This window comes from Coturnix japonica, chromosome 4 (assembly GCF_054131305.1).
Source record: "Coturnix japonica strain WE chromosome 4, WE-NBRP24, whole genome shotgun sequence".
Lineage (NCBI taxonomy): Eukaryota > Metazoa > Chordata > Aves > Galliformes > Phasianidae > Coturnix > Coturnix japonica.
In genome coordinates this window covers 57,569,577-57,591,354 of record NC_140666.1, presented here as the reverse complement: position 1 = coordinate 57,591,354, position 21,778 = coordinate 57,569,577, and the positions used below count along the sequence as shown (strand labels likewise).

General features: G+C 35.4%; 1 protein-coding gene across 4 annotated transcripts in view; it reads left to right on the top strand.

Annotated features, from left to right (window-relative positions):
* The window catches only part of USP53 (ubiquitin specific peptidase 53), a 34,643-nt gene that overhangs the window by 5,884 nt on the left and 6,981 nt on the right, over positions 1 to 21,778 (top strand). For 2 of the 4 annotated variants that reach the window (XM_015861901.2, XM_015861902.3), the window contains exons 2-14: positions 1,257 to 1,921; positions 4,152 to 4,244; positions 8,308 to 8,442; positions 9,864 to 9,977; positions 10,058 to 10,140; positions 10,405 to 10,510; positions 11,167 to 11,313; positions 11,876 to 12,025; positions 12,465 to 12,636; positions 13,443 to 13,592; positions 14,574 to 14,717; positions 14,975 to 15,710; positions 17,067 to 17,140. In XM_015861901.2, coding sequence (XP_015717387.1) covers positions 1,778 to 1,921; positions 4,152 to 4,244; positions 8,308 to 8,442; positions 9,864 to 9,977; positions 10,058 to 10,140; positions 10,405 to 10,510; positions 11,167 to 11,313; positions 11,876 to 12,025; positions 12,465 to 12,636; positions 13,443 to 13,592; positions 14,574 to 14,717; positions 14,975 to 15,710; positions 17,067 to 17,140 — 2,248 coding nt within the window. In that variant the 5' untranslated portion in view covers positions 1,257 to 1,777. Of the gene's footprint in view, positions 1 to 1,256; positions 1,922 to 4,151; positions 4,245 to 8,307; positions 8,443 to 9,863; positions 9,978 to 10,057; positions 10,141 to 10,404; positions 10,511 to 11,166; positions 11,314 to 11,875; positions 12,026 to 12,464; positions 12,735 to 13,442; positions 13,593 to 14,573; positions 14,718 to 14,974; positions 15,711 to 17,066; positions 17,141 to 21,778 lie in introns of all 4 variants that reach the window. The other 2 variants (XM_085546931.1, XM_085546930.1) reach the window with 2 other exon arrangements.

Below are 21,778 nucleotides of genomic sequence, written 5' to 3'. Positions count from 1 at the left end.
GAACAGTAGGAGGCTTTGATCCATGTGGTGCTTCATCTTACCAGGCATTTTCACTTCAAGATACTGGCTCCTAATGTATATATGTATATAAAGCGATACGTGTGTGTATAAGTGTGTGTGTGTGTGATTGTACATCCTGGATTGGCTCCTCTTTCTTTAACTTTATTATAGTGAACATTGGTTTTTATTAATACACCGTAGTGAAGCTTTTCAATGAAAATATTTTATGAAAGTACGTTCTTCATTTACTTGCTCTGTGCAGATCTGTTATGACTTTTGCATGCCTCGCTTCACACAGCTTTTAATCTTCTTCTGTCCTCGTCTTTGCTTTATTCGTACCTTCACCTGAGTTTGCTTCTTTGTAGAACACTAGCTGTTCCGCTGTGTAGCACTGTGATTTCCACATGGAAGTAGGATTTGAAAGAGAGAGTCCCTTGAATTTAGGGTTCTAGTAAGATTTTAAACTGGTCTGTGTTTACGATTATCTGCTACATCTTGTTTTTTCCTCCTTCTGGGTTTACTGCAGTGAACATGAGGAAAGCACAGTTATCCCATGATGTTCTGTCAAGGTCAGTTTCCAGTTAGATTTCAGACTCTTTGCTCAGTGCCGCCACAAATCGCACTTACTACTTCCAGTATTGTTAAATCAAATTACTTACGGGTGAGATGGAGTAACAGCAGTAAACAAACAGAAAACATCTGATTATGTGCTGGGCAAAAGGGACTTTTGGTTAGGTTCCAGTTATTGATTTTCTTCTTAATAATACAAGCAAGTGTAAATGTTTCTTTTAAATATTAGGTGTTAGAGGTGCAAGTCTTCTGCAGTATTTTTGGAAGTCACGTGGTGCATTTCAGTGCTGTTGTAGCCGTACGGTATTTGCAAGCAGTAGAACTGCTGGACACGAGTAGGCTGTTGGTAGCTCTGAACCTGTGAAATCATCTTCCAACTTACATTCTGTTGTTGGACTGCGGTGTTTATCTTGTTTTAGAATGCTGCTCTTATAGTGGGAATGCTGCAAGTTCTGCTGTATAATGATCAACTGATAATATCTCACATGCTTGTAAAATCTAAGATGAGTAGCTTGTCTGTGAGAGGCTGTATTTCACTATTTCACTTTTTTCAAATATGTCGTTATAATTACTTTGGGGTTGGTTTCAGCCATCATTGCAATTTTTTATTTAGATGGTCTTTACAGTTTAAAACAGTTCCATTCTCATATTATTTATATTATTCTTATTTTTTTTTCCTATTTCAGATTCACTGGGAAAAGAATGAGATAAACATGGAATCTTCTAAACTGGATTATATTTTGTGGATCGCAGTTAAAAGTAGCAAGATGGAAGGAAGTTGGGGAATAGATGTATAATGCCCGTGTAAACTCATGACACAACACAATTCATGATTTATAGCAGTACTTTGTTGATATTTCTGAAAGAAGTTGGTTACTGTGCAACATCCTTAATAAGAACTTTTACTCTAGTAACGTATTTTAACCTTGACTGGACAGAATATTTTTTATAGTATATATTCCTTTTTATATTTGTAAAGTCGGTTAAAATACAGCCACAAGAAGATTTTCAGCTGACTGACTGATCCTCATAGATGACTGACAGCTACAACTGCAATAAGGGCTTAAACCCCTGAATGGTTACTGTTACAGTGTTGAATGGAATACCATGGCTTCAGAGCAATTGTCTTAGGACCTTCTTTGCCTTGGATCCATCATATCCTTAAATATTTAAGTGTGAACAGTGCAATTATAAAGACTGTAAAATAATGGCATGGGTGAAATTTCTAAGAAAACCTGGGGGTAACCTTGGAAAAGTTTATCAGCCTGGAAGTATATTGTCTCTGGCACCTACAAAAGGCTTATTAAATGAACCAGGACAGAACAGCTGCTTCCTTAATAGTGCTGTTCAGGTAAGTACATATTTGATTTACTGAGCACTTCTCATTTTGTTGCATCTTTGGTGGTTATAGAAGGGACTTTTCTCAGAAATGCTGCTCTGTTTTTTTTTTTCCGCTGTCTGTGTGTTATGCAGGAAAATACAGCACATTTTCCAGTGGTGTTATATAGTTCCCAAGTTATTAAACGTTTTAATGATACTAAATGAGACAGAATGCTGTCTTTTTGGAAACACACTTTTCTGAAAAAAAAGGTGGCTACTATAAAAGAAAAGAAGACTGTGGAAGTAGTTTTATTTAGCATTTGATTTTAAGGGATTGTGAGTGTTAAATAATTTGCCAAAAAATGGCAGCACGTTACATTGTTTGCATACATTGTCAGGAAAACTTTCCTTCTGAATTTGGAAGTTTATTTTGCATAATTATAAAAATTGATGTTTGAATTCTAAAACTGATGTTTGTGAAATGTAGTGTTTTTATGACCCAGCAGAACTTACAGCACATTTCTTTTTAAACCAGTCCAACTATTAATATTAAATCTGATACTGTTTATACTCCAGTAGTGCTTTCTCAGAACTGGCGTGTGGAATTGCTACTGGGGCACATCAGAAGATGCACATGCAGTTGAAAGCCTTGTTCCTAATGTTTCTAATCTTAGGAATGTTTTATGGAAGTAGGAGATATATCAAAGAGATAAACAGCATTTTGCTGTTAAAGACCAGCTTCTTGAATGTATTTGCCTACATACTGTCCTGTATTTATGTGAATGTAATTGAACGTGTTGCCTGTTTAGATCTCTAAAGAATAGTTTAATAGCACAGTAACATTAGCACAATAAGTATTGGTCTTTCACAAGCCTGTTTACAACGGGGAGTATGGGGACCTAATTAACTCTATGACAGAGCAGTACTGGCCTTTCCAGGTTGTCTGCAAGTTAGAATAGTTCATGATATGGTCCTTTCAAATAAAATAAATTAATTACTGATCTGGCAAAGGTCTTAATAGAGGCATAGACTTCGTATTTTAAGATGCACGAACAAAAAGAGGAAAAAACTGAAGCAAATGAACAAGCCTAAAACAAGCAAATAAAAAAACACCCCTACCATGAAGTCTTAAAAATTGTGTAGATTTAAACATAGCAGGTAAGAGAGAGACACAAATCAGGTAAATATGGTATCAATGTATGCTTAAAACAAAAACGTATGATAGATTCAGCAGAATGAGTTTGCTGCTTTGTTTTTAGTGAGAACAGCCTGACCTATATTCTTTTTCGGTTTCAGTATTTTCCCCTAGGGTGGCCTAAAATTAAACCCTAAGTCATTTTTAGTTATGGCTTCAGACAATCCTACCACTTTACAACTTGCTGCTGTTTATGAAATGGTGGGTGCTGATGGTGACTGCCCTCTTACGAGGAGGAATGTGTTCCTTTCTTTTCCTTCTTTCATTCAACCTTCAGAAGTGAGGTTCTAACATCTTTCAAACAAGTACTTTCAAACAAGTACTAATTAATTTTGGCACTTACTGAAAATATTTTTCTTCTGATTTGTAACTGTTGTGTAGCTGTGCCTTTTGATAACCCAGTTTTGATGCTTTTATTTTTCTGGGCAGTTTTGTGAACCACCGCATCAACTGTGTGACTAAGACGGTAAATGCTTGAAGCAACGTGGTTAGTGCAACCAAATTGATGTTACACAAATGAAGTGTTGAAGCTTAAAACTGTTAAAGCACCAGTGGATTATTTTGATTTGTAGAAAAGCCAATTATTTCAGCAGTTGTTTTAGGAAGAGAGCAAAATGAAACACTTCTCACAGTTTACATAGGAATTCAGTTTCTATATCTTCGTTGTTTTTATTTGAAAGAAATGATGGAGGAAGGAGGGACGAAAAACAAGGTAGATCCAATAGCTTTCTCCCTCTTTCATAAATCCACAAGACTACTGCAGTCCCTGTATGCTATTTAGCTTACTGCTCATTTCCTAAAGAGCATTTCTGCTGTTTTCCCAACACAAATGCAGTACCATCATTTTAGAAGTTTAATAATTAGATCTGTGTTTTATAAGAGGAGTGAATGCAAACCACCTAGTTTGCTCAGATAATGGAAAAGGATGTTCATTCACATAGCACTCTTGGCTCTCACGGTGTATATGTTATGTAAAGCAAAAAAAGTTATCTATTATATGTCACTTCATTGAAAGAAGGACCTTTGGATCACATTATTTAATTTCTGTGCAATTTTATTTTCATAGGTTTTATGGCAGCTTGACATATTTCGACGGAGTTTGAGAGGTTTAACTGGACACGTGTGCCAGGGAGATGCGTGCATATTTTGTGCTTTGAAGGTAAATAATTAATGAGATTTTTCTAAGAAATCATCATGCATTTGTCCCTTTATGCTTTAAATCATTCTTGTATGTAGAAACAGTTTGGAGTTAATGTCATTTGTAACAGATGTTTGTAGGAAATATTTTCTTTGATTGTAGAAATACACAAACTGTACAGTCTCATTGCTTAAAGTGTGAAACTTCTCTGTAGACGTAGTAAGTATAACCTGTTTCAAAAACAATAGCCTCGTGGAGCTTTTTTCATATTGATACACATATGCTTTTCTTTAATGCAGTGTTTGAATAGAGTAACAACATTACTGAGTAATAAGTTATCAAGGTTCTTTCTATATATGGTAGTTGATGGTAGCTGTACAGAACTTAATTGCTGTATTGTAAGTAGTGAAAGATATGCAGAAGTACTGGATAATTAAAGAAAGCTGGTGACATTTTACTGTTTGAAATTATGCAAGAGCTGCATATCTTAACTAGCGTATAAAAGTTGCACTTTGGTTTTGTAACTAATCTGAAATCAGGAAACAAGCATTGTGTTCTGTTAGGCTCTTACTGTTTCTACTGTGCTGGTATTTGGCTGCTTGCAGTTACTAGGGAATAGTGGTAAACGTTGTATCTCATGTTTCACTGGGATAAAAATCTCAATGGAAAAAGGCATAAGGCTTGTATATATATTTGTTAGTAATATACAGCTTCTACTTTCGCTGGCAATAAAGACACTTTTGGGTTTCTAATACAAGACTGTAGAACATGTGTACAGAACTGAGAATAACTTATGGAGAGAACAGAAAGGATCTACACTAAAATTGAAGTTCTTTGAGGAAGTGGTTTTTGAGTGTAGTAAATTGTAGGCAAGGAGACGCCAAGTGCTTCTCGGGTGTTTCCGGTTAGGAGTTCATCCTCAGGGAGTTCTACAGACCAGACCTTGTTACAGAATAAGCCTTTTGAAGCAAGGACTGTTTGCAGTGATCCTTAGTCTTCCAGGAGATGCAGAGGCTACGTATTCTGTTTTTTTTTTTTTTTCTTTCTGCCATTTGTAGAGTTTATCGTGCTTGCAGTAGTGTACAGCTAATTCTCCATTGATCTCTCTTGAGAAAGCTCTGCTTGGAAAATAAAGCTGTCATTTTAATTATTTGACTAGAGGAGTTAATTTTAAACTACCAACAAGTTGGTTTTGTTACAACTATGAATATTCAAACCAACTTCCTGAGGTTTTTGTGTTTTTTTTTTACCCAACATTTAAACAGCTTTTGACTCCAGAGAACTTGCATAAAAACTCCAGTGAAACAGAAAGCCCAGCATGTCAGAGATATGATTTAGCAGAAGGTTGTTAGAATTAGGGTACTATGGTTAGGCTGTGGTTGGACTTGATGATCTTCAAGGTCTTTTCCAACCTGGGTGATTCTGTGATTCTATGTCAAAATCTTTTTGTTGACACTTAATCTTGTTACTACACGAAGTCCAGTCGATAACTCAGGTGTACCTGTCTTTTCCACATACAACCTAATGTCTGTCTTGGGGTGATTGCTTCTAGTTTCCTGGAACATATTGCGCGTACAGACTTAGGTTTATATTTGATGCTGTAATATAGGATAAACAATGTGGCTTGTTCCCTTTGATTTGACCCATATTACACATTAAGTTCTGGTCATATATGTTCTTGTTCAAAGATGCCTTGGAACTGCCTTTCAGAAATGCAGGGGGATTGAATGGTGTCAATTGCTGGAAAATGTGTATTAATTAGCAATCACTTTGCTAAAATCATTGTAAAAATACTGTAGTAGCTTCAAGGTGCTCAGAAATGTGAAGATATCACCTATATCACAATACACTTGAACTTGTAAGTAATAAGTTGTTCTGTTCCAGCGATGCTCCACTTCTGAAGACAAGTTTTTGGTTTTATTCCTAAGCTGAATATGCAGCTTACTGTACCTTTGTACTCAATCTCTGTAATCATTGGAGCTGCAGTACAAAGATGCTGGATAGGTTTTTTGTTATTTCAGGTTACCTACCAAAGCACCTCTAGCTCCTTCCTAAGGCTGTCACAGTTTATTACTTGCAGTTTTTCTTTATTCTTTCAAGTATCTTGAGCGTTTGATTGCTTTCTGCAATGCATCTTCCTGTGACACTTTTCAAAATGGCTTACAGAACCTGAATAATTTGTTTTTCTGTTTTGAGAAGTTCCCGATAAGCAGTTTTACTGCTTGATCTGGAATTGTTTGGAATTGTCTTGATCATTGTTTAACAATATAGTTGTGATCTTTATAACTGCATGGCCAGTAGCCTAGGTATTGAACCAGAAAGGCTGTAGTTAACTCATATGGAAGTATCTGTCCGCAGTCATTATGTACACTACTGATTTTGCATTCTTGGCTTATTAGAGATACTGGTTGAGTGATTCTGTTTGTTCTGTGTTCAGCACCTAGGGCATTTTTTATATTTATGTGGTATATGTTCTGGATGTGGATGCATTTCAGTAATTTGTTAGGTGTTTTCTATTTAATGGTTGTGGACTGTTTTAACCCTACTTACATTTTCACCAGTGAAAAACAGCATTTAATCTCCTGCATTTTTTTAAGCTTTCCTGAGAACATTTGACTTTTTTGCACTATGCAAGTGTTACTCTGGGGTAGATGGATTTTTCTGAGCCCATTCTGTAAACTGAAAGCTGTGCCAGTAAATTCTGTTTCACTTATCTTCAACTTTTTTTTCATTGTGGGTTTGTTTGTTGCATGGTGGTGGTGTGAGAGTTAAATACATTATTTCTTCTCTAGATACCACTGGAATGGGATTTGAAATGTGGAGACTGCCAAAAATGAGCGTACTTGTCTGTATAATTCTGCTCATCTGTACCTTTTTTTTTAGGCTGGACATCTAAGGCTCTGTTGCATACCAGAAATGACAGCAGCCACAATGAGAAATAAGTATTTTCAAAACAGAGCTAACTTGTGTTGTTAGCTCTGTTAACTACTTGTATCAATGAGAACATTCAGAAGTATTGACTGTAATTTTTATCAGTAGTCCATGACTTTTGGCATGAGAGGGAAGCTTAAATATTTGACAGACAGTGGAATGCATTAGGGTTAAAACAGTGCTTTCTATTAGCACTGAAGCTTTGCATATCTGTTGCAATCTTCGCTGTCTGACCACCAAATCTATATTTTATTTTTTGCCAGGGGAACCAATGTGAAGAATGAAAATCCTTATTTCTGTTTTACGTGGCTTGTCTTTGCTTTGTCTTTATTCCTCTTCGTTTTTCTGTGAAGTTTGACTTCAGAGAATTTTTGAGAGTGGAGTAGACCCTTTAATGTCTGCAAATGTTTTTTCATCCATTTAATGGCTTCTGATGTTCAGTTTTTAAGCCCAACCTCCTTTACTTTCTAAATAATTAGGTCAGTTAAATGTATCTCCGCCAAAAAAGAGTAGTAGCCAGCTGTCTTTTCTGGGAAATGAAGAAAAAATCAAGTGCAATTTCTTTTCCAGTTCTGGAACTGCAAATATTGACCTGTTTTCTTGCCTTGTTGTATGCACTGTTTGAGTAGATAGCTGGTTTAATAATATGGATTACCATCATTCTGTGTATTGGCAGTTTTCTGCTGATGCATTGTTTTAATAAATATAGAAGTGTCTCAAGTAGTAATGTAAATGTATTCCTTGATTAATTACATACATTAAACTAAAATGAGAAGTAATGCCCCAAGAGCTGCATTCCATCTGTAAAGATTAAATGCTTGAGCATGAACCACTATTCCAGTGGCTGGATTAAGCAAACTGCATAATTACAGATCAAGGTTTATGTTGCTTGTGGGAGTTAAGGTCAATCACTTGCATTTTTATATGCTTCCTTGTTGTTTGTTTTTCTACTGGATCCAAGTGCAGTTTGGTAGCTTAACACTATAACTGAACAAGTAACTGAGAATGTGAAACTTAAGAGAAAAGAGTCATTTCTAAACGTGCGTGTATTTATAAGTGTTTTATATACTTGCTGCATAAGAGCTGATGTATTTGGACAGAACTACAGTTGTAGGCAAGGCTAATTAAGCTAAGTAATCATATTTCTTCCTAGGCAATATTTTCGCAATTTCAACACAGTCGAGAAAAAGCACTCCCATCAGATAACATGAGACATGCCCTGGCAGAAAGTTTTAAAGATGAACAGCGTTTCCAGCTTGGATTCATGGATGATGCAGCAGAATGCTTTGTGAGTACTCTTTATAATAGTCATCAAGTAGGATTAAGTTGGGTTTCTGGGAAGGATACCAAGCTGGCCTATTGTTGGTAGCTTTAGATTTGCAGGTGGGGTACAAGTGGCATATACTATTGATCTTGCTTTTATCAATTTATGGAGACAAAATGTATGAAGTTTCTGGTAATGTGGGATGGAGTAGTCTTGGATTTGCTCTGTGGTTTCTTCACTGGGACTGTAGCTCAGACAAAGGGATAGGTGAAGCGCTGCATGGGGTGGGTGACAAATAGCTGCTGAAAGTTTTTGGGTGGAGAGGGAGATTATCTTCACTGAAGTCTTCTGCAGAGGAGATTTCCACTTTTTTTTATATCCAAGGCTGAATGAATACGTGAAGAACTTGACTCTTGCAGCAGTTGCAGTCTCCTTTTATGAAATATCTAACTGAAAAGCTTGAACTTTTATTGGAGTCATAAAAGAAGACAGGAACACCTGGATGCTGTCAAAGAAGCTTTTCTGAGAAGTCTTCTGTTAGACCATGGAAATTATTCACCTTAATAAATCAGTAAATAAATCAGTTTTAGGAACTGAAGATGCTTTTTGCTTTGATTATTTTAAGACTTGAATGTCATCTGAAATTACCTCCAAATGGATAGCTACCTGCCAGATGCATTTACAAATATGTGGGAAAATCGAATGAAGAACTCCTGTGGCTGTTTTGATTATTTGCAGACAGATTACTAAATTGCAGTCAGGAAAGGGAAGCTGATCAGGATCATATCTAAGCAGAATGTGTTTGGACCCCCTGAAAAAATCAGCCAAATTACCTGTCTAGATCTCCTTCCTTCTGTTACCTCTGTTATGTTTTGGCAAAGGGAAGAAAATGGCCATGCTGATTCAGGGGGCAAATTAATGACAATTACAAGGCTTTTTTTTTTTTCTTCCTTTAGTTAAAAACTGAGATCAGGGATGAGTTAAGATGTACAATTTATGAGCGTCTTCCAGGCCTCTGTCAGCAGTAGTCATTCACTGCATAAGCTTCACTAAACATGATTGGATGATCAGATTGATAAGTAGAGAAAATGCACGTGTATGAAGAACTGAGATGGAGGCCTGATCCAGAACAAATTTCAGGCATTGCATGCAATTAATATTGTCTTCATTTTTTTTTTTTTCTTTCCTTGAAGATTTACTTATTTTGAAGGAGAACATGCTAGGAAGTTAGAGTTGAATAATGTTAATACGCTTTTTATGTTTGAAAGCTTTGAGGTGAAGAGAATTTTCATCTACTTGCTTGTGAATAGGGACAGAACTATGTATGTGTTAAATAGATTGTAGATATTAAAGGGGAATAGCTGCTGGAATATTGAACTGTTATGTTGCTTATGTATTCCAACTTCATCTATTTAGTTTGTATTTACATTGTTGGTTCTATTTAGGAAAATATCCTTGAGAGGATTCATTTTCACCTAGTGCCAAACAGCGACACAGATATGTGCACTTCAAAATCCTGTATTTCTCATCAGAAGTTTGCAATGACGCTGTATGAACAGGTCAGACATTAATGATTTAACAAATAATTTGGTTCCACGGTTATGAATAAATAAAAACAAAAGGATTTTTATTTTTGTAGTGCGTATGCCGTAGTTGTGGAGCATCATCAGACCCATTGCCTTTTACAGAATTTGTGCGTTATATTTCTACCACAGCTTTGTGGTAAGAGCTTTTATTCTTTTTTATTCTTGTATATGTCTCAGTTTTCTACATGTAACATCCTAGGAATAAACAAGCCGTGACAGAAAAATACTGTAAATTAAAATTAAGTGCTTTTGAGATTGTATCATGAAGGAACGTGGATTTCAAAAACAAGATGTAGAGAGTTTATACACTCAAAAAAAACCAGTGTAGGTTGTTACTGTTTTAGCTGTGAATCTATTATTTGCTCTTAAGAAGACAATTACATCCATTTATTTTTTACAGTAATGAAGTAGAAAGAATGATGGAGAGGCATGAGCGTCTCAAGCCAGAAATGTTTGCAGAACTGCTGCAAGCAGCAAATACTGCTGATGACTACAGAAAGTGTCCTGTAAGTAAGCAAACATTCTATGACTTTAAGACTCAATGTGGAGCTCTTTCTGATACTAAACCAGACTAAAGTATTTATCTAAAAGATTCATTTTATCTGGTTCAGTGCAGTCTAGCTTAGGGTAAGAAGGCCTGTAATTATTTTCTGTTTGCTCCATTTATAGATAAACTTCGTTGTTCAGGTGGCCTGGTTAGAAACTTATTAACTTTGTGCTTTATACGTCACTCCATGTTAAATATACTGCTAGTTATTTCTGGTTGGTCTGTAGAGGTGTATTGTTTGAACGAAGCACCTTCAGTTCATAGTTCATGTATACTGACAGCTTGACAAAACTGTCTTACATTGGAACAATGTGGTGCTTATAAAGGTAAAAATGGTCTCCCTTTCAACTTTTTCATTAAATAATACTATCAATAGTTATCAGTACTGTTAATTTAGGAGTCATCAAGAAGTATGTATAGTATAGAAGCAATATGAAATGGTGAAATGGGGGAAAATTACAAAATTGTGATGGTAACTTGAATGTTTTGTGAGCTTTATACTTGAACAGGGTGTTGGTTAGATGTAGAAGTTTAGTTGCAGCCTTCATTGGTGTTTATGGACTTATTATATTTAACTTTTCTCTGCTGCTGTTTTGTTTTTTCCCCTTTATCTAGAGTAACTGTGGTCAAAAAATAAAAATTCGTCGTGTTCTTATGAATTGCCCTGAGATTGTGACCATTGGCTTAGTCTGGGACTCAGAACACTCTGATCTGACAGAAGAGGTTATGCGAAATCTGGCAACGCAACTTTATCTTCCTGGGGTATCTGACCTAAATTAACTAATTATTTATTCTAGAGTTTAATCTGATATGTTAATGTAAATATTAATATATGCATATATATCTGCATGTATACAAATACATAATTTTTTAAAAACAATTTAACTTCAAATATTATAGCTAACGTTCTGTGTAATGTGCTACTTGATACAGCTTTTGTGAAATGAAAATATGTAGTCAGATGTGTCAGTCTTACATCAAAGTATGAAGATGAATGTAGACGAATTCCTAATTGAAGATCTAAGTATATCGTATTTGGTTTGAAATTTGTAGAATTATTCCAGAGCATTGTTGCTTTGCTCTGTTGACTATGTTAAAAACAAATGTCAAAATAGATGTGATAATAGATATACTAATACAATGATATAGTAATATATATAGTAATATAGTGAGATGTAATAAGTGCAAACATCATAAATTATATTCATGAAAATCTGAATAATGCAAATGCATATTTAATAACATTTCAGAAGTGCTGGTAGTAGGTCTTGCATTTAAGACTAAATGTTCTGTAGATATGTACAAATATTAACTGTTTCTACAGCTCTTCTATAGGGTTACAGATGAAAATGCCAAAAACAGTGAACTTTTTCTTGTGGGAATGATTTGCTACACAAGCCGACATTACTGTGCCTTTGCTTTTCATACAAAGAGTTGCAAATGGGTGCTGTTTGATGATGCTAATGTGAAAGAGGTAAATACTATTTTTACTGCTACCAAATTGAGTGATCTTTTAGTTTTCTTGAATGCATTTTTCTGACACTGAGATTTGAGTCAGAAAAGTCTGAATTTTAGTGAACTTTTATTTTCATAGGTCAGTTTTCACAAATGAATTTTTGAATCAACTTGACTCCTTCAGATAGCAGATACTTAAGACTTTTAATGTACTTCCTGTCAGCAATTGAGTTTTTCCTGCTTATGAAAAGTAGAATTAGTGACTGATGGCTATATTTGCAGTGTTAACATTCTGATGTGCTGCTCGTTCAAGCTTCTTGCCGCAACTTACATAAACTTGTGCTAAAATGTTGATTCTTACTGCTCCTTCAGAATTAGGAATTTAGTACCTGATGCTTATTACATTATTCTGTTGAATTGGTTTTGATACAGAAAGGTGATTTATTTTTTTTCCTTAGATTGGAACAAAATGGAAAGATGTAGTCTCCCGGTGCATTCGATGTCACTTTCAGCCATTGTTGCTATTTTATGCTAACCCAGATGGCACAGCTGTATCTCCAGAAGATGCTCCAAAGCAGATTATTTACTGGTCTCAAAACAGAGCAACAGGAGGAAATGCAGAAGACTTGGGTAATCAGATGTATTTTAATAATAACTGTATTTATGAAATGAAGACTTTAAAGATGGGAGTAGTGGACTTGCTGATATGTTCTTAAATATTTTTATCAGTAAGTATCTAAGGGGTCTCAAAAGGAAAGTCTGGTTTACTCATTTAATAATGAAACTGTGTGTCTTATGTTTGATATGGGAATACCAATTGAGATATGGGTTAAGGGGCTGGGGGGGAATATGTTTTTGTTGTAGATTGGTCTTTGCTAAAATCACATGAAGTAATACTTTCAGAATAAAATCATAGTAAATTTGCACGTGGAAGTGCTCTTCTGTATGTACTGATGCATTTTACCAGTATTTTAAAAGTAATTTATATTAAGCTTTGCTTAAAATATCTTATATGGAGGTAAGTTTGGAGTGTGTGTTTCCCTCAACTTTGAAAAAAATCAGGACAAGTTACAGGAAACTTGTTTTCCCAGATTTTTACTGCTCTTTTTGATTTTGAATGTAACATATGAGTAAGTAAAAGATCAGTTGAATTTGACATACATTTTCTTCGTGTGATGAATTGCGATAGGACGTAAACTGCTTCAGGGAAGAAGGAGAGGAGACTTTTCCACTGCAGCCTGCCATTATGAATACAGCGGTATATAAAGTGTTCCAGAAGCTTATTGCCTAGCGTATTGAACTGTAATGAGTGGGTTATAATGAGTGGCTGTTTATTGTTTTCACATTATTAATTTAGAATTATATTTTGAATTTTCATACTGGGAATTTCAAATTAGGAAGCCTTTCATTCTAAAGATAGATGTGTTATTTTCTAGGATGTGAGAAGCAGTCTATTCCTAAATCAGACCATTCAAAAGAGAATGGAATCGAAGTCTCTACTAGTCAAAGGGGTAATAAAAAACTTCAGCCAGACAGTTCAGCATTCAATAGAAGCCACATCCAAGCTAGCGGTGGTAAAGGTCCAGGTATGTACTTTCACCCCTAACTGCAATACCTGGCTTATGAAATAATTAGTAGCATTTCAGGTGTGTGTGAACTTCCACACTGGAACTATTTCCAGATCAACAATTCAGCCATTGTCTTTAATGGATCTTTGAATAGCAACTGATGTTTAAGTAATGTTTGCCATAGATACAGTTATATATATATATATATATATATATATATATATATATATATATATATTTAAATACTCTTAATTCCTGTACTGAAGTGGCTCTTGAGGCCTTTCTCAAATTTCATCCTGTCTTGTAGACATGTCTGGTCAAAGGCATGTATGCAGCATTACTTCAAGTCTTGTATGTTAATATGTATGTTTTGGGGGAAAAAAAGGCAAAAAAAGGAAAAGGGTTTTATTATATATTTCTAAAGGTACATTCTGTCAGTAACCCAGGCTTTCAGGAGCACGAACAATAAGAACACAAAGAAAACTATAATTAGAAATACTGGGTAATGACTTCTGTATAACATGTCTGTGCCTTTTCTCCAAACTCTGAATACATGTCAGGGGGAGATGTTTCTATTCTGTCTTTAAGTGTTTTAGGATAGCTAAGCTTTTTTAAACTTGCGAATGCCTCTTTTTTGAAGAGGTAATGACTCCAAAATAGTATTTACCTTTTGAAAAATTGAGGATTTTTTGTTTTGTTTTTTTAAGCAGTGACTTTGCTGCTTTCTTAAAAATACAACTTCACGTTTAGGCAAGAATAAACCTGGCTTCAGTTTTTTTAATATAATTCAAAAAAGTTGTGTTTATTTGAGATATTTACACACTTGTACCTATAATTGTATCTTTTGTTTTCTTAGGAGTCTATGCTATATAACTCATTAGCCTTTAAGTAATGCTAATACTAAAACACAAATGTTACGGTGTGTAAATGCTAGTGTGTACTTTGATCATAAATTATTTTTTATTAGTGATCTTTGACAAAAGAATCTATTTTTTGCAGCTAAGTTAGTTTACGGTGATCAAAAGGACAAACTGAAGGACATATCCAGAGAGTGTGCTCAGAAAGCTGCTGATATGAAAAGCTTCTCATCTTTACGAAAAGATGCAGACAGAGGACCAAGAAGGGAATCCGGGAGACAAAGAGGTAACGTTTTAAGATATGAACAGAGTATCAGTGGATCAAACAGATTTGCACATCTGTATTAGCTGTGAAGGATTTCATTTTCCTTTCTAAGGAGCAGATTGTAAGATCTGTTTTTATTTTTTTGAAATATATACTGAATTTGTTACTGAATGTGTTGAGAGAATGTAGGAAAAGCGTGTACTGTGACAGTAACATGTGTAACTACTTGTGAGAACTTAAATGCAACTTTTTCTTTTTTTTCTCTTGCTTCTTATTAGATTTAATCGGGGAAGATCATTCCAATTTTAAGTCAGGGTCTCCTCCAGTTGGAAATGGACTTAGACAATGTACGGATCAGCGCATATACAGCAGCCAGGGAAGAGGGCCTTATAAACATGACAGTGTACCTCCCCAAACAAAACTTCCTGTACAGGTGATTGGATCAAATAAAACAGAAACTTTTCCTGCCGGTGAGAAGCCTACACTCAGGACCCGATCTGATGGTGTCACTGGCTATGATACGGATAGCAGTCAAGACTCTAGGGATAAAGGAAGTATCATCAGTAGCAGAAGCAGAAGTAAAGGCTGGAAACCCATGCGAGAGACACTAAACGTAGACAGCATTTTCAGTGAAACCGAGAAGAAACAACATAGCCCAAAGCACAAAGCAAATCTGAACAGTAAATCTAAGCATGAAAAAGAGCGAAGCTTTAACCATTGGCCAAAAGAGAACCAAATCCAGAAAGGTTTAATGACTATATATGAAGATGAAACAAAACAAGATACGGGAAGTAGAAGTTCTTTGGATTCAGAGGGAAAAGGGAATGTTGAAAAAAGTAAAGGATTTGCAGAGAGAAAAATCCATGGTGATAACTGGCAAATTCAGAGGACAGAATCTGGTTATGAGAGCAGTGATCATATCAGCAATGGATCAGCAAATCCGGACTCACCTGTTATTGAAGGAATCAATCCAGCAGATGTCAAGAATATTAATAAAGAAGGTGCTTCCTGCAGGTAATGCTAGTTCTATTTACATAGATTGTCTATGCAGGAAAATAAGTTTTAAGATTCATTTGTTGTTTCAATCAAGTAAGCATACTTTGAGAACTTCAGGACTCTTGAGGATGTATAAAACTAGCAACATATCTAGGAATATGAACGCAGACAGTTAGGAGTTAATTCTACTTTAACTTTGAGGCTGCAGCACTATTTATTTCTGTTGGGAAAGTACTGAGCTACATCATTATGGTGCTGAGCCAGGATTTCTAGGCCCTGCTTTGGGGCAGGGTGTGTTAATTTGAATTAATTGCTACACTTATTTAGTTACGAAGTTTTTAGTTACTGGGTACCTTGCCATCTGTAATAGAATACAGCTGTCTTTATAAATCATATCTATAACAGTTGTATGGACAGGCTCCTGACAAAAAGATGGAAATGGCAGTAAATAAGCAAATAAGCCAAATTTTATTAATCTTACTATGAATTGTAGTAATAAGTATGCTGCCTTTAAAAGGTTGTGGAGTTTCCATTCATGGAGATGCTCATATAACCCAACTGAACGTGATACTGAGCAGCATCTGCTCTGGCTGATTATATTTGAGCAGGGTTTTGGAATAGATGATTTCAAAAGATCACTTCCAGTATTCTTTGTTGCACTGGAGCAGTGATTATTGGGAACACTTCAGATAACTGGAGTTAGATGACCAGTGTTGTCTGTTCCCCCTTAACTGTAGAAATAAATATTCAAAATAGACATGCTTTCTCAGTGATCTGTTAGTACATACTTTTTGAAAGTTGTATGAAATATTTTCTGTGCATTTGGAGATGTTTTCGCACAGATGGCACATCACTAGTGTTGTTCATAACTTTGGGAACCAGCTGTCTTTACTGAGCAGGCTGCTGTGATAATACAAGGCACATTTTCTTTATTTTCTGTGTTGCATAATGAGTGTCCTGCTGTTGCACTCTAGATTAGGGTTGGGATGAGTGGGCGTGTAATCCCCAGAACAAACTTGGATACACCATCCTCATGAACTGCATGTTTTTCAAGTCTCTATATTAAAGGTTGCAGTTCATCCTAAATTTCTCTGCATCATTACAGCTTGTCATGCATGGAAACTGTGTTAGAAGTACTTACGGGCTCCCTCTCTGTCTTATGTATGTTCTGTAGTGTGGCTGTGTTAAAAGTATCTGGGACTACCTCTCCATCTTAGGTATGTTCTGTGGTGTGTTTTAATAAAAAACATAGTGGTAAAGGGAGACAAAGTGTCAAACAGGCAGAGTTGTTATTTTCTATGCATTCAGGAAGATAATGTTTGTGATGGTGCATCAGTAGTTTAACCCTTCAAATCACCTGTGCTTATTTTACAGTGAGCAGAATTTCTCAACAAAAAAAGCTGAAAATGTGTTACATTCAGTATCCCAGCAGAACAGAAACTTCTATGGTAAGAACCTGTGTTTACAAAAAAAAAGAAAAAAGCTTTCTAGACATGATGGAGATGTACCAAAATTTTCATACCAACATACTAATATCTCACAGGAGATGGAGAGGTTTCTGGTGATCTCTTTTACAATATAATGTTGCTGCAAGTTTGCCATGATTTTATTTTTCCCCACTAAAAACACTTGTATTTACCAATACTTGTGGTTTTTTGAATGACACTTTGCTGGCATAAAGCGTCTAGTTTTACTCACTTTCACTGCCGTTATTTGGACTCTTGTTTGTTTTTAATCCAACACAGGAGGTTAAATGTGACTCTGATTTTTTTGTTGCTTGTATTCTTTGAGGACCACTTTGAGAACATTTGCAGAAAAAGCATTAAAATGAGGAGTGTATCCATTCCCCTTCCCTGCCCCAGCAAAAGTAAACAATCCCTCCCTCCCCCCCCCCCCCATAAATATATGGATAGGCTGTAGTATGATTTGTTTTCTTGCAAGATATGAGGCAAAATCAGGAAGAAGCACTTGTAATAAGGAAATCTGCTTCCTTTTACATACTAACATGTCTGCTGGATTTTTATAAATGCCTTGGTGTATAAATGTTACAGGTCACCATGAGGCCAGCCAAAATCATTATCTACTGTTGCTGGAACAATGGAATGGTGCTTGTACAAAGAGGTGCAATAAGTATTAAGACACTTCCCCAGGAAATGTTTGATTTTCATAGATACTGTACTTTCATTTGAAGAATGTACAGTGTAGTTTCTTATAAGATTTAAATTTCAGGTAGGAGGTGGATTTGCTGTACCACTGTTTCATTGCTATTCCAGTTACTTTTTGGTTGTAGAAAGAAAGCTGATTTGGTGTTTAATCTTGATGACAGAAGAAAAATTTTACGTGGAACACAAAGATCTGTTTTTCTGTGATTATTTTTTTTTTTTCCTGCTATGGTTCTGTACTATAACTGTACTTTCCAGTAGGGGGAAAAAATAATAAGGTAGTAAAAACAAACAAAAAACCATCAAAACCAACCAAACAGACAACCCACAAAAAACACTACTTAAGATATATAAACGTCTCTGTCAGGATGAGAAATAGGTAGCTTAATTAGCTTACACGGTAAACTAATATATTAAATATAGCTATAGCTCACCACACATCATATTTCTTCAGTACTGTTTTCTATTCCAAGTGACCCTTATTGTTATAATAAAGCATTATCATAATAACTATCAAAGATTATTGATGTTAAAGCCCCATCTAGTCAGTACTTCTATTTCAGTAACTAACTATTTATTAGTTCCTTAACAAAAAAAAGGTGTAATTCTAAATTAGATGTGAAGTTCTCATGTGTTTGTTTTGTAAAACTGCTTTTAATGTAATTGATTAATAGGCTGAAAAAAAATAATGAATAATTTGATCATAACACATGTGAGGTAAGGATTTACTTAGACTGATTTTGGTTGTCTAAAAAGTGTGTGTGTGTCTTGAACACCTTGAGGAGTCGTTTACAGGCACCAGTTTTACCACCTTATGTTATGTTTCAGAATGTTATGAGTAAGACTAGAACTGATAGGTAAATACCACACAGACCACTAAAAAGATGGTACTTCAGCAAGTAAACAGCCAGTCATTTCTGAGAATAAAATGAAATGTAAGAAATTCTCCATAGCTGCTCATAGCAACTAGTAAAAATATCTTGTCCCTTTGTAGGGAAATAGCATTTAACTTTTAATTATACCTACCATTTTTACTGGTACGTGATTTTAACAGAAGCTGAATGAGGATACTGTTCAGTAGTTGAGGAATTTTGTCCTTGACCTACAAAAATAAACTTATTGTTAGAGCATTATAAAGATAGTAACATTGGATCACATGGTGGTAATGTGAATCAGATTGCTGCTTCTTTCTGTAGAAGTAAGCAGTAAATAACTGTAGTACTAAAGTAAGTGACCCATGTGACCAATACCTAATTTGTGTGATTAAATTCTGGGAGGTAAATATGGTTATTAAGCAAATACAGTGTTCATACCTTTTATTTATGCATTGATGTTCATAATGTTTTGAGTTCAGTGTATGTGGGTGGTGGTATTTTCTGTGTATGTAGAACAAATGATATGAACAGGGTGAGGGCAGAATTTGCAACCTTACGTTTTTCGCACTGAAGAAAGGTGGCTACAACTCTTGGAAATACAGAGTTAGGGGTATAGAATGTCTTCTTGTGGCTTTTCATAGGAGTAACCATGCTAGCTACTGATAATTATTTTCATAATAAAGTGCTTCCAGTTGCTTTTGTGAAAATGAACCCTTGACTCTGAAGATGTGAACCTGTGAAATTGCCACTCTGACAGTTTCTGTAAAAAGTCTTATTGTTGGCAGGGGAAATGGTTCCAGAATTCACTAGCATGAGACAACTCCAGTTCCACTTAAAATCATTTTGAAGCTCTATGAATATGTCAGCAGGAGTCCAAATTACCTTAACAGCTTTGTCGCACTAGAAAACCACACAAGCTATAATTTGGACATAATTCTGAAAAAGAAAATCCTAGGAAAAAAATAAAATATACAGGAAATATGCAACTAAAGCAGTAGGAAGAAATTGATTTTTTTTTTTTTTTTTATGTATAGAATTCAGACATTGCAGAATTTTGCACACGTATGTGTGAATTAAGTCATTACAGAAGAACTCTTTTTTGACTTGCTCGCTACAGAATGCGTGTGCATGATTTTAAAATCTAGATTGCCTATTCAGATGTGAAAATAGGTGTTCTCAAATCTTAAAAGCAGATGAGTTTGTATTTGAGAGACCGGAATTACCTTTACTTAGTGGTAAGTTGCTTATGACCTGTTGATAAGGTTGGCAGTCTCTAGCTGAGCACAGTGCTCATGTGTCCCATATCTAGTTTTGCAAAGAACCTAGAGCCAAAATTCCCTATAGAGTCTAAACCGGGTTTTAACCTTGCGTGGGTCTCATGTCAGCAGAAGAGAAAATAACACATCTATTTTTAAGTTAGCTGGAATTCTGAAGGCACAAATCACCTGGTATCACTGAGCAGATTTGGTTGAATGTGTGCCATGGTCACTCTACTAACCTTTGCTGCCTCCTCCTGACAGATTTATGACACTGCCTCTTGGAAGGACCTAATGTACTGCGTTCCTTTAGTTTGGCTTGGAATGCTCTTCACATCAGCTGTTTTGTGGAATTAAAGAGCAGTTGTATAGCCTGTGCTTTTTTCAATAAAAGGGATTTATGGCTTAGCAAAATCTATAGCAGAAGGAAATATTTGCTATTTGATTATCTCAGTGTTCGTTATCTCTGAAGGCACAGCCTGCTGGAGCAGTTTTGAACTTGCTTTCTGTTTGGGTCCTTTTACCCTTGCAGCTATGACAAGGGCTCATTCAAGTAACCATATTTTTACAGGGTTGCGGTACTGTTTACCATACTTTTGTTAGCTTCAAGGCTGGAAAGAAAGGGATATTGAAGGCTTTGTCTTTTCAGGTATCCACCTTTTTAACCTCTACAATCTTTGTCCTTCGTCAAAGATTTAGCATCTTTAATCTTTCCTCTCTTAAAGATTGGACAGATACGAACCCTTGAAACAAATCTCCAGCATTGCCCAAATTTTAGTTGTTCGGGGCTTTTTTTGTTGGTTTGTTTTTTAACTTCTATTCTGTCATTCTTTTGACTGAAGTAAAAATAAGTTTACCTATCAAAATAATGCCTCTAAGGCTTTATTTAAAACTGAAGAAATTAACGTGTTCAAATTAAGAAATAAATGATAAAGCACCTTAGGAAGATTACAGCAGGTAAGAAAAGATACTACAATACTTTTTTGCAGCTTTCTATGATGCAAAGGGGACAGTCTGTTACCCGTTTCCAGTAGGATAAGTTGAATATCTGTACTCGAGACTGTACTCAGTCTGCTAGACTATTTGAGTCTGTGTGTGCTGGTTTTTGTGAAGCATGTTCCCAGTTTTTTCTGAGATAAGTAATGTAGTTGCATGTTACCCTCCACACACTTAGAGAATTCAGCTTATTTTGAATGGCTGTGAAGCAGGTGACTGATTACATACAATGAGCTAATTATTGTGTTAGGAACATTTACAGTAGCTATCTTTAAACAGACTGTTCCTTGTCACTTGCCAAAAGTCTTTTCTGTGTGATGTCAACATGGATTCTTCAATACTTCTTTTATTCACTGTTCAGTAAGAGCTGCTTTGTTCAGAAATAGTATATTTTAAAAGCAAAGATTTTTTTCTCTGCTCAGTGAATAGGAGTTTCTAGGCTGTGTGTAGTATTCCTGGCACACACACTCGTAATGTTGTGTGCTGAGGGTGTGTGGGTGAGAGTGCTCTCTATCTACTCATTGTCTCTGCAAACTGCACAATTGTTGTAAGAGAAGTAACAGTTATCTGGCATTTGATAAATGTTTCAAGAATGCTTAAAGTGTTTCTCATTTAAAAAAAAAAAAAGAAAAAACCAACGCTCTGACATTATTCAAAATAATAATAAATAAGTTAATAAATTGTGTGAAATTTCAAAAGTCATGAAATACATAACTTACAATTTATTTTGGCTGTCTGTATAAATGCTTGTATGAATTCCTGTTCTCAAAATGTGCTTATAATTATGTGAAGTGTTA